This window comes from Lycorma delicatula, chromosome 3 (genome assembly GCF_047948215.1).
Source record: "Lycorma delicatula isolate Av1 chromosome 3, ASM4794821v1, whole genome shotgun sequence".
NCBI classification, from domain to species: domain Eukaryota; kingdom Metazoa; phylum Arthropoda; class Insecta; order Hemiptera; family Fulgoridae; genus Lycorma; species Lycorma delicatula.
The window spans coordinates 136,717,704-136,738,272 of record NC_134457.1 but is presented as its reverse complement, the minus strand read 5'-3'; the positions used below and the strand labels follow the sequence as shown (position 1 = coordinate 136,738,272).

The 20,569-nt window shown below is 33.4% G+C and overlaps 1 protein-coding gene across 1 annotated transcript in view; it reads left to right on the top strand.

Moving 5' to 3' along the window:
• Positions 1-223: 223 nt before the first annotated feature.
• The window catches only part of LOC142322032 (ectonucleotide pyrophosphatase/phosphodiesterase family member 5-like), a 117,683-nt gene continuing 97,337 nt past the window's right edge, over positions 224-20,569 (top strand). The window contains exon 1 of the mRNA XM_075360633.1: positions 224-659. Within this exon, the coding sequence (XP_075216748.1) occupies positions 300-659 (360 nt within the window). The 5' untranslated portion in view covers positions 224-299. The remainder of the gene's footprint in view (positions 660-20,569) is intronic.

Below are 20,569 nucleotides of genomic sequence, written 5' to 3'. Positions count from 1 at the left end.
TTCATAAAGTATGTGCTCATCCATTGATCCAAGTAAAATATTTATTTGTTTATTCTGAAGAAAACTCATCAACATTATCACGTTCAATATTGCGGGAAATATCACTTCAGGGTACAGGTTCATTTTAAATGTAATAGTCGATTCATTTTGTTAAATCGATCATTGTAATACTACGTTCAATTCATCATTGAACGTATGCTCTTTGTTTCACTCGTGAGTTGATCGCAACCTAGGACAGTCAGTTGCAGGTTAAGCGGTGAGTAGCGCGTTGTTTGTTGTCTATTACCGTGAGATACATAATGAAAGCGCGTTATTTTACCGTTTTAATATTTTTAATTGCTTGCTTGTTACATCTTGTTAGTGCTGTTTCTAAACACGGGGTGACAATTATTGTTTCTTTTGATGCGTTTTATTATAAATATTTTGACAGAAACATTACTCCTACGTTAACGAGGTTAAAAGAAGAAGGTACAAGGGCGAAGTATATGATTAATATTTTCCCTACTAAAACATATCCTAATCATTTTTCTATAGCTACTGGAAGATATGCTGAAGAACACGGAGTGTTAGAAAATCACATTTTCGATCCAACTATAAATAAAAGTGTGGAATACTCAGAAGAATTATTCTGTTTCAATAAAACAATGCTTCCAATTTGGGTAAGAAATGTTTTATTCGTACAATTTTTAAATAGCTCTTAAGTAACGCCTCATTATCTGAATTCTACCAATGTTGAGAAATTTTTGTACTATTTATATTTTTGTATATTTAAAAAAAATTCTTAAGAGAAACTCGTTTATTTTTGGGAACAGAGAATTTACATCAGCTTAATTTTATTTGGATACAAACTGCTTTATTACATTAAAGGATTTTACTTTCTTTCAAATTTTTTTTTATATTAAAAAAGTATTTTAAGTTTGCTGATTTTATTGGTTGTTTGAATCGTATTTTCTGAATAAATATCAGTTGGATATGGAATCAAATTCCTTAGTATTTATAAGAATATTTTCATTAATTAAATAAATTTGAACCTATCATTTACCAGGCCATCTGATATTACTCTTTTATTTTCAATGATTATAAACAGTTTTGATTGAATGTGATTTTGTACTAATAAAACAACAGCTGAAACGATCTTTGTTTACCTTTTTAAATAATACAAAAGCAGACTTGAACAGTTTGCATATTTCTTTTATTCAAAATGTAACACCAAAATGGCTCTGACTTGTGGGAATGAAAAATTCACCAAATTCAAATCTATTTTCAAAGCAGTTTTCACATAATGTTCTGCCAAGTTATTTTGCTTTTAATTGAAGTAGTTTGAGTTAAATTTATGAATTAGAGAGGGAAAGAAATATCAAAAAGTCAAAAATAATTGATTCACATAAATGTACAACCCAAATTAAAATAAAAAAACATCATATGCAAATTAATTTTTAAAAAAACTTTTGTATATGCTTATTATGAGAAATTAACTTATTTGTTGTCAATTAGTAGTAATGAAAATAAAATAAATTTGAAATGAGATTTATTACCCAGCAAAGCGAATTCCATGTTCATTGAATGAACCTTACCTAACTGATCAATGAATATTGAGATTAAACCTGAATTCCTTTTTTTGAAACAGAAGAGGTTAATAAAGTCTGTTAGTTGCATTACCTTCCCAGTCTTTGTTATGGCTGTGGTGCGTATAATGTATCGTTGGTAAAAGAATTGGCCTCATATGTACATTAGTCAAGAATTGGTTTTGCTGAAAGAATAAAACTTACTATGCAACCTGTGGTGAACAGAATTTAACATGTAGCCCTATAATTTTACCATTTATATGACTCATTATCGCTTGCATTTGAGCGTGCCAGGCTTACTGATGTGCTACAGTATATTCAGCTTTATAAAACAGAGCTTTTTGTTGTTTATTCAGACACTGACAGCCACTTCACTTTTTATTTTCCCAAAGTACACTGCTTGTTGTCGGATGATTTTTTGAACCAAATTTTTTTTTTCACAGTGGTCTGAATTGAATATTGAAATTATCAAATTATTATGAGATTTTCAAGTAAATGTTTAAAAAATGTGTAAAAATTTCCTAGTGGAATACCCAATATTAAAAATTTAAATGCAACTTTTAAGAACTAAAAATAAAATTTAATAACTAAATACAACTAATTTCCTGTATATAAAAATTTTAATAAACATTTATTTTATCAATTATTAATATTTGTCATATTTAATTTTGTGTTAATAGTAATTTTTAAATTTAAGGTGGGTTGGAAAACCAGTTATATTCTAAACAGCACTTCAACATTGCTGAATTTGTTACTCACCTCCTAAATAGAGCATTTATTAAAAAAGAATAATTCAAATGCAGCATTTCAAATTTGGTTGGTTAATTGGAGGGACATATGAGAACAAAAAGATCCAAATCTCTGATTTTTTGTTGTTTTTTTTTTTCACATCTACATCCCTTGCAACTATCAGAAATTTCTTTCTAATTCTACAATCTATATTTGATATTAGGACATAAGCTCCTAATATTTTAGATATAAGCTCCCCTCCCCTTTCTCATGCAGTCTGCTTTTGATTAGTTCATCCAACCCCATAACATTTATAACTAAAATAACAAGATTTTCTATTTTATTATTATCCCCAATACTTTATCAGTATCCTTTCCGTCATATTTTATTACTTTTGTTTTAAAATTTAGTATAATTAAACTGAATTTCTCACTCAATAATGAACACATACTGCTCAGTATGTTTCCTGAAACTCATTTTTAATTTTTGCTAGAAGAACAATGCCATCAGAAAATCTTAACATTTTTCTCTTCTCTCTTACTCTTTATTTCTTTCATCCATATATAAATAAATATATATATTATATATATATAGAGAGAGAGAAATTAAGGATGAAAGGAAAATAATTTGGAAACTGATTTTAGAGCTTGAAATAAGGAAAAACGTTCATACAAACATAAGGAAACTATTTGTTATCGAATTACGGAACGGAAAAATGAGGTCATACTGCAATTTTTAAGGCTTTATGTAAGGAATAAATTTGATGGTTTCTTCTGTTTTTTGACTAGAAAAATGAAATAAAACAGGTCCCAGAACTGTATTTAACGTAGTTTTCTTGATATCCAACGTAAAACAGAAAAATTCGTTTTTTAGTTTGATGTATAGTAACTTTGTACGTCAAACAAGTTTATTTGTAATGACAAGTAAATCCGTAAATTTTATTATCAAAACTGATAAAGAATTTAATTCTGAGAAAATTTATGTAATAAAGTCTAAAAAAACCAAAAAAAAAAATCAACTTTTTTTTTATTAAAAACAAAACAGAACATACTTAAGAGAAAAATTTTATGAATTCGTAAAAATTAAAAATAGCTTAAAAATTAGCTTGGCATTTGCCGAGTTATTCTGATTCATACGATTAGATTCTGAAAAATAAAATAAACAAAAAATTATAAAGGTGCTGCACAAGCGCATTTTAAAAGTTGATAAGTATGTTGGAGAACTGAATTTTAAAGTAAAGCTAATGTTCGACTAGGTTAGACATATTAATGTTGTTTGAATAATGAATAATCGAATCACGATTTTTAAAATTGTTAATACCGTTAACAGTTTCATACTTTTTTGCCACGTTTTTATTTTTCATCCCGTTTGGTACGTTTTTTATTAAGCTAAACTTCTCTTTCGTACTTAAAGATTTTCATTTAGAGACTGTGTTTACTGTAAGAAATCTAAAGCTAAACTAAATTTAAAGTAAAAATATGCTCCAAGATAGGAAAAGGATTCGTAAAACGGAATCTAAGAATAACATGTGGCCTCACGGCAAGTATTTATTGTGTTTTTGTAAATAACCTTCCGGTCTTCTCTGAATATTGTAGTAAGAATCGGTGAAACGTTTTTATTCTTATTTAGTTTATGAACGAAATGTATGGGCACTATTTGACTGCAGTAGGTATACGTAATTTTTTTTATGCGAACATTTTTTTTCGATATACAGAAATATAGATATATTACAGAAATATATTCCATATATTAGATTTTCTAATGAAAATTCACGGTTCCTGAAAAAAGTTCGACATGTAGAGATTTTCGATATATGGGGATTCGACTGAATTTTATTTTGAATTTCATTCGTTAACTGAATGGTTTCTTTCATGTCTGGCATAAGGCGTATAAAACGTGTGATAAGTTATTGATTGATGTTATTTCTCAGATTTGTAATCTATTGTTTAACGGGTATTCTGGTTAAAAGTTCATGTACTGCACCTGGAAGTATTATTTTATTAATTACAATAAATAAAAATAGCAAATAATTAAATTTTGTACAGTTTGCCTTTTACTATTATTTTGTATAGCAATATGTCCTTTTGCACGGTAAAGAGGCATTTTAACAATATTCTGAAAATCTGTCTAGCTAAAATACCTTTCTTTATTATTTGTGTAGTATTACAGTAAATACATAGCACAGCAAGTTAAAATTTACTAATGTATAAAAATATAAGAAGTTGAACATTTTTTAAAAGTGACTGTTAGGCTAAAAATGAGGATTTTTTTTAGAAAATTTTATTTCTTTTTTTTATTTATGGAGTTATAGCCCTTAGAAACTGAAACGTTGAATTGAATTAATCCAGATATTTGTAATTGGATACCGGTGTTCTTTGGTGGTTGGGTTTCAATTAACCACACATCTCAGGAATGGTCGACCTGAGGCTGTACAAGACTACACTTCATTTACATCCATGCATATCATCCTCCGAAGTAATTAATACCTTACGTGGTTCCGGAGGCTAAACAGAAAAAGAAAGATATTTGTAAGTGTAATTACAATCTCTGAACGACGTAAATGATAATCATCAGCCTAAAGTCCGGTTTGACGTTTTCAGAATGGACTGTTCTTTTTATTTATTTTCTGTTCCAGTGTACATTCTAGTCCGGAATTTTCAGGTACTATTGAAATAAAGTGCTCTGTTGAAATAATGCCATTAAACTGCTGTAATATTTTTCTTAAAATTAAGTTTTGGTTACTAAATTTATCGTCCTCTATAAATACAGTTTATATTGTTTAGCAGTTTTATATTAAGTGAACAAATGTAAAACTTACTTTCTCTTTATGTCAGAATTAATTTTATATTATAACTTATTGCCGTTTAGCTTTATGATAGAATTTGTATTTTACTGATAGATTTTAAGGAAAGATGATAAAACCTCTACAGAGTACTTGGTTTTTTTTCTGCATCTTAGGTTTTGATCGATATAAAAAATCTTCTTTTTTTTAATTCAAAACACCCTTGAACGTTCTGGATCAGTGGTAGAAATGAAGAAATCTTTAAAGCTATTTCATCTTGGATTTATGCGATTTGGAGGCTTTTGTTAATGATCGAGGACTTTAACTCAAAGCCGATGGCTGAGGCATTTATCGAATTAAGTAACCTTCTACATCCTGTCTATATATATAGGCAGGATTTAGAGTCTTTGTTTTTTAAATACTGCAAGTGGAAATAAACAGAAAAATCATGTACATTATTTTCCATTCCTTCAGAATGATCGTAGACCCACCTTACAATTCACTCCTGAAAGCAGCCCTGCTATTCTCAAGAATATCGAGCAGCCTGTACCAGCTATGTTGTGAGAAATGATTTCTCGTTTAATTGTTTTTTTTTTAACAAGGGTAAAAGCTTGCATACACTTTCTCATAAAACTGGGTTATCTTGATATTTCTTTATTAAGGATTTATTTTCGGCGATAGTTGTAGTTGATACTTTTACGGTATTATATTAGATTTTGGTGGCATTGAATTTAGTTTTCACTTTTTATAAATATTTTTAGGCTTAGATGAAGTTTTTAGGACTTAATTTAATCTTGAGTTACTACACTCGGTACTGTTTTAATTCAATATGTTTTTTTTTCTTAATTTATATATTTACTCGCTTATGTGCGATGATGTTTAAGAGCATATATGATATAATTCATCTTAGTTTAACAATTCTTTTTTTGGAGAACGATTGAATTTTTTACTGTATTTAATTTGTTTGTGTTATTTTAGAATAAAAGCTATATAAAAATTACGAGGTCTGTAAATAAAGTAATGAGACTGGTTTAGAAAAATGTTTTATTTACAACTAATTATACATAGCTCTGTCATCTTCGAAATAGTTCCCTTGAGAAGCCACGCAATGCTTCAAATGGTTTTCCCACTCTTCATAGCAGTGTTGGAACTCAGGAACTGGAATATCCTTCAGATGGTCGGTTACATTTTTTTTTTAATGTTCTTTGTCGTTCCAAAATGGTGTCCTTTGGGGTGTTTTTGTAAAGTCGGGAACAGGAAAAGGTCGCAGGGGCTCAACTCTGGTGAATAAAGTTGAGGATCTACAGGAATGTTTTTCTTTGCCAAAAACTCATTAGTTGAGATTGCAGCGTGACAAAGTGCATTGTCATGGTGCAGCATCCAGTTTTCTTCGATGGCTGGTCTCGCGCGAACAACTCTTTTCCGTAGTATTTCAAGAATTTCTCAGTATGCATATTTATTTACAGTCTCCTGTATACAAAAACTCCAAAAGTTTCTGATTCGCTCAACATTGTCGTCACTTTTTGACGTTAACAGTCTTCCAGACCGTGGATCATCTGTAACTAATTCCCGGCCATCTGAAAATGCTTTAAACCCCCTAAAAACTTGGGCTCGTGACAGAGCGTCACCTCCATATGCCCTTTTCAATTTTCAAAAAGTTTCAGTAGCATTCTCACTGAGTTTAACACAAAACTTGATTAGTATCATGTAACGCTCAACAAAAACTCGTTTCACGAGAAGTTTGTTTACGTCTCACGTGGCAACAATAGACTAAAAATATTAATACCTAGTATAAATCAACTGTTCATATAAACATACGTTTACCTAGTAACTTTACAGTTTTGCCACTTTGGCTGCCAAAAAAACTATTCTCATTACTTTATTTACAGACCTCGTATTTATAATGAGTTGTTATTTAAATTGTATTATTTTCTCAAACTATAGAATTAATTGTAAATTTCGCAAGAATTAAACTATGAAGTATTTATATAACTAAATGGGATGCAGTAGATTGAATGAATTTGGTGGAAGAAATAGTTCGGTATATCATTTAACTTATTGTTGGATTATTTCTGGTCTTTTTTTACCTATAGGCAGGATAATTATGCCTTAAATGAGACGTGGCTGCCAAAAATTATTAATTTTATCATTATTGTTGACTTAAAAGTAATATTTATTTCTACCAAATCCTTCTGGGTGTTGATTTGTTTTTAAAAAATAAACGAGAACAGATCTTAATATAATTTTGTAAGATCATTCGTTGAAAGAAAGTGAGTTCCGAGGGGGAGAATAACATCTTTAACAGGAATTCCCGGCTACATTGGAGGACGGCAGCATACCCCCTTCGCTGATTTCAGATATTGTATTTGCTAGAATCTTTTATCTGAAAATTAATAATAATATAATACTATATAATCTCTTAAATAATAATACTATATCCCTTTATTTTTACGATAAAAATTCCATTAAAAAATGTGAGGAAGTTAATATTTTTTTACTAAAATGGCGATTGGAATGCTCCTTTATAATGATTTATGTAAAAGCTACTCGAAAACATGAGTTTCTTAAAAATAGGCGTATAAAGATCTGCAGGTCAGCTGAATCGCTAAGAATCCGGTCTGAGCATATGCACTTTTTTCGAAACGCCCGCATAATCCTCCTGACTGGTAATCGTTAGTACATTCCGCGTAACAAGTGTGTATGAATTTATTATATGGTATTGTGTGTGCACACTACCGTAAAAGTTATTCAGCGATTGATAACAGTATTTATAATTGTCTGCGACAAATTAATGTTTACAGAATATGTATTGTTAATCATATGTACTATACGAATAATTTATATATTAGAAATAATTTAGCAGTAAAATGTATAACAATCTATTTTTATAAAAACCCAATAAAATTGATGTAGTTTTACCTCCGTGGTACATTTTCTTATACAACCTTTAATAAAAATGAAATAAAACTGTCTTTCTTTTAAGTGTATTGGGTTTTACTTTCCCGTCTAGATATCGCTATACTTCTAGAAGGGAATTAATTCCTTAGAAGTATTGTAATCGATCCTGCGGTTTTCACCGGATCTTGACGTTTTGACACCTTAGGAACCGAAAAACCAAAGTACATCTACTTTTTAACGCACTATTTACTTTTCATACAGTAGAAAATAAGAAGTGCAATCTTAAGAAAAATTGCAGACCTACTGTAAATAAGATATTTTGTTAAATTCAGACATTATTATTACTGTTATGGAATAATAAAAAAGGAAATATTATAATAACATAAAATTACTGTGCTAGAATCGAGAAGGTATCTTCAAGACGTAACGTTAATTAATAAACCTCTTCACGCCATGATGATAAGAATATTTTTAGAATGTGTTATAAACTACCATATGCCTATAATAGAAAATAACAGAATTTTAAATTAGATCTGTAAAGACCAGCGGCCCAAACTGTGGTACATATACTACTGGTGGTATGTAGAGCTTCTCAAAGTGGTACGCGACATATCAATAAAAAAAAAACTATTGTAATACAAATAATACAAAAATTTTGTATCATAATTTTTATAATGCAATATTATTAGTACAACATATATTTACTATTATTATTATTAGTATTTACTTATTGTTATTAATACAGTGAATCATCATATAGTTGATCAGCGGTTCTTAAACGTTTTTTGATATAATTATTATAATACAAAAGTATTTTATCATATATTACCTTTCCTCTTAGTTTGAGGAAATCATCTGTTTATAGCAACAACAAGAATACCAGTTATTAAAGCAAGAAGGGACACTCATCACCGACGTGTTCTTAAATGCCACAGTGCATAAGTAGGGACTTGGTATGTCCCATGCATGGCACCGCGTTCCATATGTACGAACAAGTTTCTTAATGGCCGCTATAAAAGAATCGTCATAATTTTCTCCTGCAGTTAAGCGAGTCGATCGTGGTTATTCCAAAGACAGAGTGATAACAGTTGCTTCCAGTGTTTTACATACTTCGATAATCTGATCTGAAAGTATTGTTATTGTTTAATTTTTTATTTTGATAAAATTAGATAGTGCTAGTGTTGGTGTACGTATCTTGAAAGGGATTTCTTTTCTTATACAAGTATACATACTTACTTACGTATTACTCTTGAATTAATTTAGTGTAGTTGACAAAATATAAATCTCATGGGCAAGTGGCTTAATAAAGCAACGAAAGACAAACTCATGGTCAGTTAAAAGCATCGTCAGCTGCTCAACGCAGACAGAACCATCGATAGTTAAAAACCCTCTACTATGGAACTGTACTTCAGAATGGGAATTTGCGGTAAGTAGATCCTTTTCCTGCAAAATACTAAAAGTTATAAAAATATCATCCTGAGTACATTAATATTGAATTTACTATCGCGGATATAAACGACGAGTCACAACCTCGATATGCAATCTGCTTTGAAATTCTTTCAAACCAAAGCGTGTGAGACCCTCATTTTTGAAACGGCATCTTAATACTAAACATTCAACGTTAGAGAACAAACCTAAGAATTATTTTATTCAAAAATTATCAGAGATAAAATACACAAAGAAAATTATGTCGTCTTTCGTAGGCAGTACTCAAAGAGCAGTTAAGGCATCTTTCTTAGTGAGATTAAGAATAGCAAAGTATGGAAAAACTCGTACAATCGGTGAAGAGCTGTTCTTACCTGCTGCGAAAGATATGATGACTTGTATGTTGGATGAATCGTTAGCTAAACAGCTAGACGATACCGCTGTCAAATGATACCGTGCACAGCAGAATTGAAATTTAACGAAAAATGAAATTTTGCATTAAACGATAAAGAGAACTTAATAACTTAAGTCAAAAATATCTTAAGTATATCTTGTGGAACTGGATTTTCTGTTGTGGTGTCAGTAAAAAAATAAATTTCCTAATAAACGAACCAATCATCAAACCTTTTTTTTAAAATTAAATTCAATTGACCAGATATCTCTTCAAGCATGCAGCACCATCCTTCTCGCTGAATTTTTAATCGTCAAGAATATTGTAATCAGTAGTGTTAGTAAATGGATAATAAAACATTTCTTTTTAAAGTAAATAAATATTTTTGTTAAAAATGATTATAAATTTGGAATAAATAAAAAATTGCAATACATGAATTTTTTTTATAAACAAATTGATACTTTCAAAAAAGATTGTAATTTTTTGTTTCTTTAGCATTCTGAGAAATAAGTCTGTCGCTATCCTAATGACATATTAGTTCAGTGGTACGCTACTGCTCTGTAATTCAAATAAATGATTGATAAAAAAAAATTATAGACAGTTCATCGCCTATGTCGAGATCTATCGATAGGCTAAAAAGGATTAATGAGCATTCCGATGCCGACGTTTTTGATCAAAACTTAATACTTTTAAAAAGGGTTACTTTTAATATGGCCTGATGGTTAGGTGTGTAAGGACACGTAACCCCGTAGGGGGAAGACACCCACCTTGTGACATTATCGGTCGCCACACCACTCCCTCTGTTCCAAGCTCTGAAGGGCTTTACCGGAGATTGTCTTTAGACCCTCTAACTGATTACATCTCACAGTCATCAGCCAGGCCTCGGTCGGGATGCCAGATGTAAATGCCTCGGGGACATTTGCATCAGTAAAATACAAATCAAATTTCGCCTTCACGTAGGCCTCAAAGGGACATCTTCACATCCAACCTAACATGATTCCCACAAACTAACTGACCGAAACCGCGGAAGCGCGAACCCCGCGCCTAGTAAAGATTTGACAACACCGTTCGTGACAGTGAATGCCCCAGAAAACGAACGAGTTTAAAGTTTAATAAGCGCTACATTCATACCAATCAAAATTATGTTTTATGCAACATAGAAATTCAGACCTATACCCAATTAAGTCGACCAGTTTAGGTCACCTAACATGGGCAACGCAACCTCAGTCCACGCAGGAGCCGAGGACAAACCCTGCACCCCCACCCGTTCCCATCATGATATCTCGCGTGGCATTACCAAGTCACGATCAGGACCGCCACCGACGGAGGGAAGCCACACCACACCCCCGGTCGCACGGATACCATATCCCGGCAGCGCAGCCAACCCCACCAGCTAATCGAATCACAAACAATACCAATATAACCATGGCACGATGCCAATGCGCCTACCTTCAACCAATCCAATGCCTAACCCGGAACCCTAGCCACCTGCATCCTACCACGATTGAGGACCTCGATTAAATTCCCTCTGCATATCTAAACATCGCAAGGGCGCGAAGAAAACCAGCCACTACAGACCATTCCTCGCGTATCACCCAGTTGATACGAAGATCCAGAAAGGAATGTATTCTCTCAAGTTCCCTAACAGCTCGTGAACGTTCGACCTCGTATCGGAGACAGATGTAGAGGACGTAGTCCACTACGTGGATCATCAGTCTCGCAATCCGGGTATTGACTCGAATCCACCAAACGAAACCTAACCAAACTCGCCCGAAAGGCACCATGCCCGGTGAGAAACTGTGTGATATACCGATTGGGGGAGACCCATCTAATCGCACCTAAATTAGACATTGTAAAAAATATGCATGTAGCGACCTGTGGGGGATTCGTCCCACCTGACCTGCCAAGACGCAAGGTCCTGGTCTTCAATCCCCTGCTTTCGTTCTGACGTCAATAGGTTATTTACCTTGGAAATGTAGCGTTCCTTACGCTCATTACCCAAGATATCTATTGGTTTGACTCCGGCTATAACACAGACTGCCTCCCGCCAGACTGTTTTGTAACTGCCTATAACAGCCAGCAAGAGGAGTCGCTGGGCCCGCAGAAAAATGTCCGCGCAATACCTAAAAGCCATGCGGTGAGCCCAGACGGGCGCAGCGTATAGCATATTAACTTTGTGACACCGTTGTGTAGGATAGGCATGGTACGGTAATTCAACCCCCCAATCGGGATGAATGCCCTACGGATTCCATAAAAGGCATCAGCGGCCTTTTTTGCTACATACTGTAGATGTTCCTTGAACCGAATATTCTCATCAAGGATAACATCCAGGTATTTTTGAGTCGTAAGGTACCGAATGGAGAGACCAGACATCCGAACCCGGATTCGTCGGGAAGCAGCCAATTGGCCTTTAAGCAACATCATTGTGGTTTTCTGTGGGCTGAAAATCATCTTATGTTAGAGACTCCACAGTCAGAGTGTCTCACAAGCACGGGCAGCTCGGCGTTTATGCGCTTATGTCCAAGGTTCTATACACAACACTGCAAGGATCTCGATTCCCTTGCTCCTGAACGAAGGAGCGCCAGGAATTATGCTTGGAGGACCTAATGCTATGAAAGTACTTAGCCCTCGCTCTGCGGTAATCTGCAGTTAGGGCCGATCGGGATCACCCTCTCGTTGCGCAGCCCTCTGAGTCGGTTCACAGACTGCTTCATTGCTGTCAGATTCCGAGACCACCAACCAGATATATACGTTCCTGGCCAGTCGTCTAGGAATGGTGGCTTCAGCCGCCGCCACCACCGCAGAAGTGACATTTTCTGCCAGGACATCTAATGGCAGGTAACCTCGGTACGTGAATCCCCTTCAATCAGTAGCAGCGCGTCGTCAACATAAGCGATGACACAATAACCACATGGCAACCTTAAACGCATCCAAAAAAGAATTCTATGATCCAAAGAAGGGGACTCAAAACACTGCCCTGAGGGCATCCCTTAGTTAAGGTCTTACGAACCTCCGAGCCACCATCACGCAGGGAAACGGTCCGATGGCTAAAATAACTTGAGAGCACTTCTAGTTCATTTCGTGTACTCTTCCGCTTTTGCATCTGAAACAGGGCAGAGGGCCAGCATAAGTTGTTAAATGCCCCAGTTACTTCCAGAAAAATCCCTAATATTTACATGAACTAGAGGAAGCTATATCCATTACCTTTAGTATGGTATCTTCAATGCTCTTGCCCGGTCGGAAACCATACTGGTGGTCCATTAGCAAATGATCAGTGGCCAATCTTAACATTAATACGCATATATAGCACCTTCTCAAAAACCTTGCTAATCATGGGCAAGAGCGTTAGTGGACGGTAAGAGGAACTAACAGTAGGATCTTTGGCTCAACGTTTCTGAGACCACCAACCAGATATATACGTTCCCGGCCAGTCCTCTAGGAATGGCGGCTTCAGCCGCCGCCACCACCGCAGAAGTGAAATTTTCTGCCAGGACATCTAATGGCAGGCCGTCAAGGTCTCGAGAAAAAATCTCCAGTCTGGACTTCAACAAAGAGGAGAATTTCGGCCAGTCCGCGCTCCTATGCAGGAAGCCCCACCCGGTAAACAGGTAGGGCTTCCCGGTAAACAGGTGCAAAATAAATGATGCGTAAACATGTAAATTGATGAAATTAATATTAACTGTTTGAAATATTATATAAATCGGTTGAATATTTACCGTTTTAAGAAATGTAGCAATTTATAATAATGGTGCGGATTTTAAAATTGTTATCCTTATAAAATCTTGCCGACTTAATAAAAAATATTCAACTTTTATAATACAATTACTACAATAAATCAGAGTATAAACCGTAAAAATTGTTTTCTATATCATTTTTATTATTACTACTTTAAAATTACAAAGAACCCCTTTTAGCTCAGATGGAATTTGAAAGTGGACGTTTTTACTTGTAAGCGTCATTTTAAAGACTGATGGAACTCGTGCGCATTATCTACCATCTCGTTGAAAACTAAAGTTTTTCCGTTAGGGAAGTACGAGGTGTGTGAGTAAATTAATGAGATTGGTAACACTGCGAGCGATCTGGCAACGCTGTGTCTACCGATCTGTGCTAGACCGGTTTGTTCATCCCTTCTACATGCTCAGTACGAGTTTCAACTCCGTTCACCCAACACATTATTTTTGACAGCGCCATCAGTGAAGTTTTGTTTTTGTTACGAAAATGGAGCATCGGAATTTAGAGCAACGTTGTGCAATCAAGTTTTATGTTAAACTTGGGGAATCCGTGAGTGTGACCTTTGAAAAGTTGAAACAGGCCTATGGGGAACATTGCTTATCAAGAGCACAAGTTTTCCGCTGGCACAAATCATTTTTGGAAGGCCGAGAACACGTTGAAGATCAACCTCGCTCAGGGAGACCTTCAACTTCAAAATCTGACGAAAACGTTGAGTGTGTGAGGGTTCTTGTGAGATCAAACCGTCGTTTAACAATGATGAGTGAACAGTTAAATTTAAACACTTTTACCGTACATCAAATTCTGACAGACGATTTGGACATGAGAAAGGTTTGTGCGAAATTGATGTCGAAAAACCTCACAACGGAACAGAAGGACAATCGAAGAAACGTGTGCGTTGATCTTCTTGAGAGGATTGACAATAACCAAGAATTCTTCAGTCGTTTGATCACAGGTGATGAATCCTGGAGCGGCAAAGCGGAGTGGTACACTTCGTCATCTCCTCGACCGAAAAAATGTCGAATGAGCAATTCAAAGATCAAAACCATGCTGATTTGCTTTTTTGACAGTAGGGGTATCGTGCATTAAGAATTTGTTCCTTCAGGACAAACTGTCAACCAAGTGTTTTACAAAGGTGACCTTGAAAGGCTCAGGAAAAGAGTGATTCGCGTGAGACCAGACATTGCAGACAAGTGGATGCTTCATCATTCCCCGTGTCACATGGCCATTTCCATCAGGGAATTTTTGACCTCTAAACGCATTTCTACGGTTCCTCAACTCCCCTATTCACCTGATTTGAGTCCTTGTGACTTTTTCCTTTTACCCGAAATTGAAACATGTCTTAAAAGGACGTCATTTTGGAACTCTAGAGAACATTCAAAAGACTGTAACCGACCAATTAAAAGCCCTACCAGTTAAAGCCTTCCAGCGCTGCTACCAGGAGTGGGACAAACGACGCCGCCGGTGTATAGCTGCCCAAGGGAACTTCTTTGAAGGGGATAATATTGTTGTTTGAAAAAAATAAAAACTTTGGTAAGTAAAAAGTCATTCTCATTACTTTTCTCACACATCTCGTATATCATTTAAACGACCCTCCTACGTTACACTAGCTGTAGATGAATGCTGTAAAGGAATTCCTATAGGCATACTTAAATACTCAATACAGTATAAATGCGTAAACGTATGTGTGTACAATTTTGAGAAATAACTCAACCGGTATTGGGAGAGCTATTTTATGAGCACATTCGTTTAAGTAATGTATCAATTAATTAAACCTGTATTTGGTTTAACACTTTTATCGATAGCAAAACTTGTTTTAAATGTCCATCGCATGAAATTTTTAAACTATACGTCTTGTTTAAAAATTATTGTTATTAATCGATTTCTAAATTACATTTTGTTCTAACAGATTTGTAAAATTATTTTACTACTATCACTTGTAAAAAGTTTGGTTTCATCGAAGTAATGTTTTTTCACGTGTTCATGTGTGCCGGAAATATAAAAAATGTTTGTTTATTCTTTTACAGTTTTAGCCATTACTCTTAGCTGTATTTATAATATTTTGGCATTGAGTTGCCGAAGAAATAATAATCTAAAAAAAACTCAAGGTTACGTTGTACCAGTAGAAGCTTTTTTATACAGTTTGTATAATGGTGCGAATATACTTTTTTCAATGAGATTTTCTAATGCTGTCATAAATCCCACCGGAAGTAAAACAAATTTGAAAGTGATATAAAGGTGAATATAAAATAAAATAATACCGATCTAAAACAAAAAGAGAACAGAGAAAAATAGTGACTTTCATTATTCCTTTCTACTCCGTCATTAATTACACAGGCCTGCGTTTTTTAACGATCGAAAAATTGTTTTCCATTTGATAGCTGATTCTTATGTATTTTTGGGCGCTGAATCCAAATACGACCTCAATCTTTCTCCATCACGTAAGGATTTTTCACAAAAAGATTTCAGAATTAAAAAAAATATATATATATATATATATAAAAATCAATATTTAATTAAATTTGTAAGTTATTTACAAGTGATATGAAAAACAACATTACTTTAAAATACCATTAACACAAATGAAAAAAAAATTAGTAAAATACTATTTACAAGTCCTTATAAAATCTTAATATTTTTGTTTCGATGCTTCTTTGGTGCTTTTTCTTTTGTGTTCTCGCAGTGGGTTGTCCTTTTTTAACGTTCCATCTCTGTTAATATCTCTTCTCCATCTCATTCATGTCTTGGTGGAATATTCCCCCTGCTCCACACTTACTGCTAAGATTTTCGGTAAAGTAGTCGAGGTGCGAATCTAGAAAATGCATCTTCAGGCTCATTTTACAGCCTAAATTTTTGAATTTTTCTAACATTTTTTACAATATTTTTATAATCTTCATCTTTTTTTTTTTGCCAAGAAACTTTGTAACTGTATTCTTGAAGGCTTTCCAAGCTTATTTTTCTGCTGTCTTCATTTTACATTCATATTTGTCCTTTCGTTAGCTTTATATTCGGTCCAACAAAAACGCCATCCTTTATCTTTGTTTCTGATAAGCCTGGAAAATAATTGCAAGGTACTTGAAACACTCCATATTATTTAAAATGCCTTTACAAATTGTTTCATTAACCTTAGTTAATGTGTAACGGAGGAAGGAAAACTTTGCTTGGCTCTACTAAATTTTATCTTTTACCGCTTTCCATACCAACTTTTAAGGTTTGTTTTGGTGGCCATTCTTTTTTATTATAGAGCTGCTTTTTATCACGACTATCAACCCTCACACAAAAAACATGGATATTTGGTATAACCGATTTTTCATCCAAGTAACAAAGAAAGTACCTTTAAATCGCCACAAATTGTTTAACCTTCATCCTTATACCGCAGTTTAATCAAAAGTAAGTAACGATTTTTGTAACAGTCTTTCAGATGAACAGAATGTCTCATTGATAAAAAAAGTACTTATTTCCATTGAGCAGAACTGCCTTAAGACTCTTTTTCGACGAATCAATAAAGACTCTCCATTCAAAAACTTTGTAGTCAATGTGGAATTGTTTCACGAATTCAGGTACATCACTTTCTAAATACTGAACAAAGTCTTTTTCTGTGATACTGAACTAGTAAAAAGTAGCGCCAGCAACTAACGATTTTTTTTTCTTCAACCTTGAGCCTGAAAGTTCAGCGAAGCACGTAGAACGGTTTAAATCTTCAAACAATTTAATTCAGATTGTTCGAACAGTTTTAGTTCATCACTTCCAGGATCATAATCATCATTTTCATCACCCAGTTAATTAACACAGACAGTGGATGTGTGAAACCATTTCATCACATACGTCATCTAGGTACAGGTACATGAAGGAAAATGCATTTCTGGTCCATGAGGGACGTATTAGTGATCAAAGGTTTGTATAAAAATGTCCTTTCTGTTTTTTTAATTTAATCTGTTGTTTACATAAACCAAAGTAAATATCATCGCCATGATTGGTTGGTTCTCTCCAAAGCGGAATGACTGTTTTTACTTTGTGACTACAGGAGAAACTCTTCGACAAACGCTGAATAAACCTTATGAAGAGCCCGAGATTTGTCTTGGTCTTCTAATTTCACACCAAAATATGTAAAATGTACTTTTTTTACGAATTCTGTAATGTATCTTTTTTTGACGCTAAAGTTTTCAGTAATATAGGAAAAAGAGTCAGGCTCATTGACACAATCTGTTGACACCATTGGAATTGAATAAAAACTTGTCAAATATAAGTTACATAAAATTACTTGTAGTATATAAGTACATAAAAAAATTATATATTAAAAAAATATAATGTAAATTAAATGAATGAGTTGACAAACTAATAACATAAAAGCAAATACCACAGTTGTAAAAAATTAACTGAACTTAATTTTTTTTTCTAGAATAGCAGCTGATTGTGGTGGGAGGCAAAAACGTAGTAACAGGAAAATAATCAGGAATGTAGTAACACGAAAGTGGCTGTACAGTTATAGTATACGTTTATTACTGTTTTTAACTTCTTTATCATAAATCCACTCTTTTTTATTCAGAATATCAACTTCTTACATTTTTATAATTAAAAAAAAATATGATTGTTTATTTAAACAACAGTATTACAAAATGATCCTTTATAAGGCTACCATATGTAGATAGAATAAAAAATTGTGAAAAAACCTTACTTGATGGAAATTTAAAAATATTTTTTCCTTTTTCATCGCATTACATTAATTGGTAGGATTAATAAAGGAAACATTTAACGTTATTAGTATACGCACGGCTAATAGTCCCATATTCTTAAGGCATTGCGGGTTATCAGCGATCTGAAGAGACAAAAATGAATTAAATATTTGTTAAAAGCTTTATTTAAGCCGTTGTGTAGCTTCCAAAGCGGATGTAATATTATGTAATATGTCAGATTTCGCATACGTGAAATGATATCTAAAACTGAATGGTTTTTCGTTTAAATGTCAAGCTTTGTTTTTAGATTAACGAACTACATAATATTTAAGAACAGGAATTTTGATTGTACACTGTCAGCGTGAAGAATTAATCTAAACAGTTGTTTTTTTTAGCGTACCGTAATTGTCAACATACAGGTGTGTATCTGTTATTGTAGTTTAGAACATTTATAAAGTAACTAATTTATGAAGTAAGCATGATAAAAAGTCAACATTTTTATATTTTATTCAAATTCTTAAAAACTAATAGTTAAAAAAACTTAATAATTTTATTACGTAAGCAATAACTTTTACAGTATGTGAATTTTTTTCTTAATGTAACATGAAATCCCTATTATAACCAAGGAAAGTGTAAAACTTCAACAAACGTCAAAAAACACATATTGAAGTTACGTATTTGCAAATAGTTGCGTAACAAAATCGATAATAAAAATGAATAATGACTTAGCTAGTTGTCGCCGGTGTGGCTCACTGAAGCGTGTAAAACTCACACGTTCGTCTAACCTTGCTATTTGTGAACAGGTCAGAAAATAAATTCTATAACCTTTTATTACATTTCATTCTTAGCATGTAAGTAGACAGTGGCGGCTCGCGTATAGGCATTGTGGAACTGCAGCACTCCCTATTTCCACTTTATATTATCGATAACATTTAATATAATGAGCTCTTTTGTCTTTAATTTCTTCTGTATACTTGTACAGTATATTAAGCTTAATGTCAGTAGCCATCCCCCAGTTTATAAAAAAAGATCCAGCGGCGTGGTGTTTGGCTGTTGGCATATAGGAAGCTGCACGCGTGGCTGAGAGAGAGAGAGTGAGAGAACTGTCGCTCCCGCAGTGCCGACCCTGGCGTGCCGTGGAAGTTAGTTTTTTTTTTACTCCGCATACGTTGTGCTTTAAAACCGTGTTCCATGTTCTTGAATGTGATAAAGTATAGAATTAGATAATTATCCTGCTTCCAGTTATTCTGTTTGATTCATTTTTGTTTCGGTTCTTTTATTTTACAGAAAACTTTAACCGTGGCCTTGAAAAGGCCCAGAAAAAACTTTCTGGAGCAGCACCCCTACTAATTTTACCTATGAGCCGTCACTCTATAAAGAAATTATTTACAGCCGAAAACGTTTTTGCAATAAGATTTTTTTAATAACAACGTGAATGTTATTCACATTATGAGAAAGAAACAAGTATGCGTAAATAAGAGTTCATGTTTATTTATTCTATTATCCTTTTTATTACATTGGTTATGGATATGAAATTTAACTGTTTTCTGTAGACCGGTTTTGTTGTAATCACAGTTAAAACAATTTTTTGCTTTTAGCACACTACATAATTTTTTATGTGTTTCTTTAACAAACTTTGATTTTCATAAATCCTTAAAAAGGTTTTGTCTCCAAGATTTGCATTAAAATTTTACAGAACAAAAATCATTTTCAGTTTATGATTAGTACAGTTTAAGGCCATTTCAAATTAATTTAAAAAAAGACCCGATTGTACTCTTTGGCTCTACCATCAACTCGGTCATGACTGTTATCTTATAAAACCTATTTTTCTCATTTCGACTTTTTTCTCGTATTTGGTTCCTGAATTAATACAAGGATATCAGTGCTTCTTCAATTTCACTAAACATTTGTTCATAACATTATTTTACTAATCTCACTTGAGTCAGAAATGAATTTTTTTTTTAACTTTCTGAGCTCTGGAACCCTCCTTGTTTAACAAGTTAGAGCTTTGCTAAAATACTAAATAAATATGTAGTAATATCAGTTTTTTCATAATAAATCACATTAGGCCTCAAAATTGGTTTTTCTGAAATATGTAATTTTATTATCTTCATTAAAATCTTAAATATAGTCCCATCATTTTTATTGCACACGAATTAACTAAGAAAAGAACAAGTTTTTAAGTGATTTATGAATCCAATTTTTATGGTTTCTCACCGATGAGATACATGGCTTCAGAGACAAGGTTTATGTTTAATTTCACTTGCTACATTCCAAGTGTCATTACCATTCACTAAGCATCCTCATCATCATTGATCAAAGAAATCTGTTCTTGTGATGTGTTACAGGATGTCTGTTATTTCAGTTATGCAGTTTA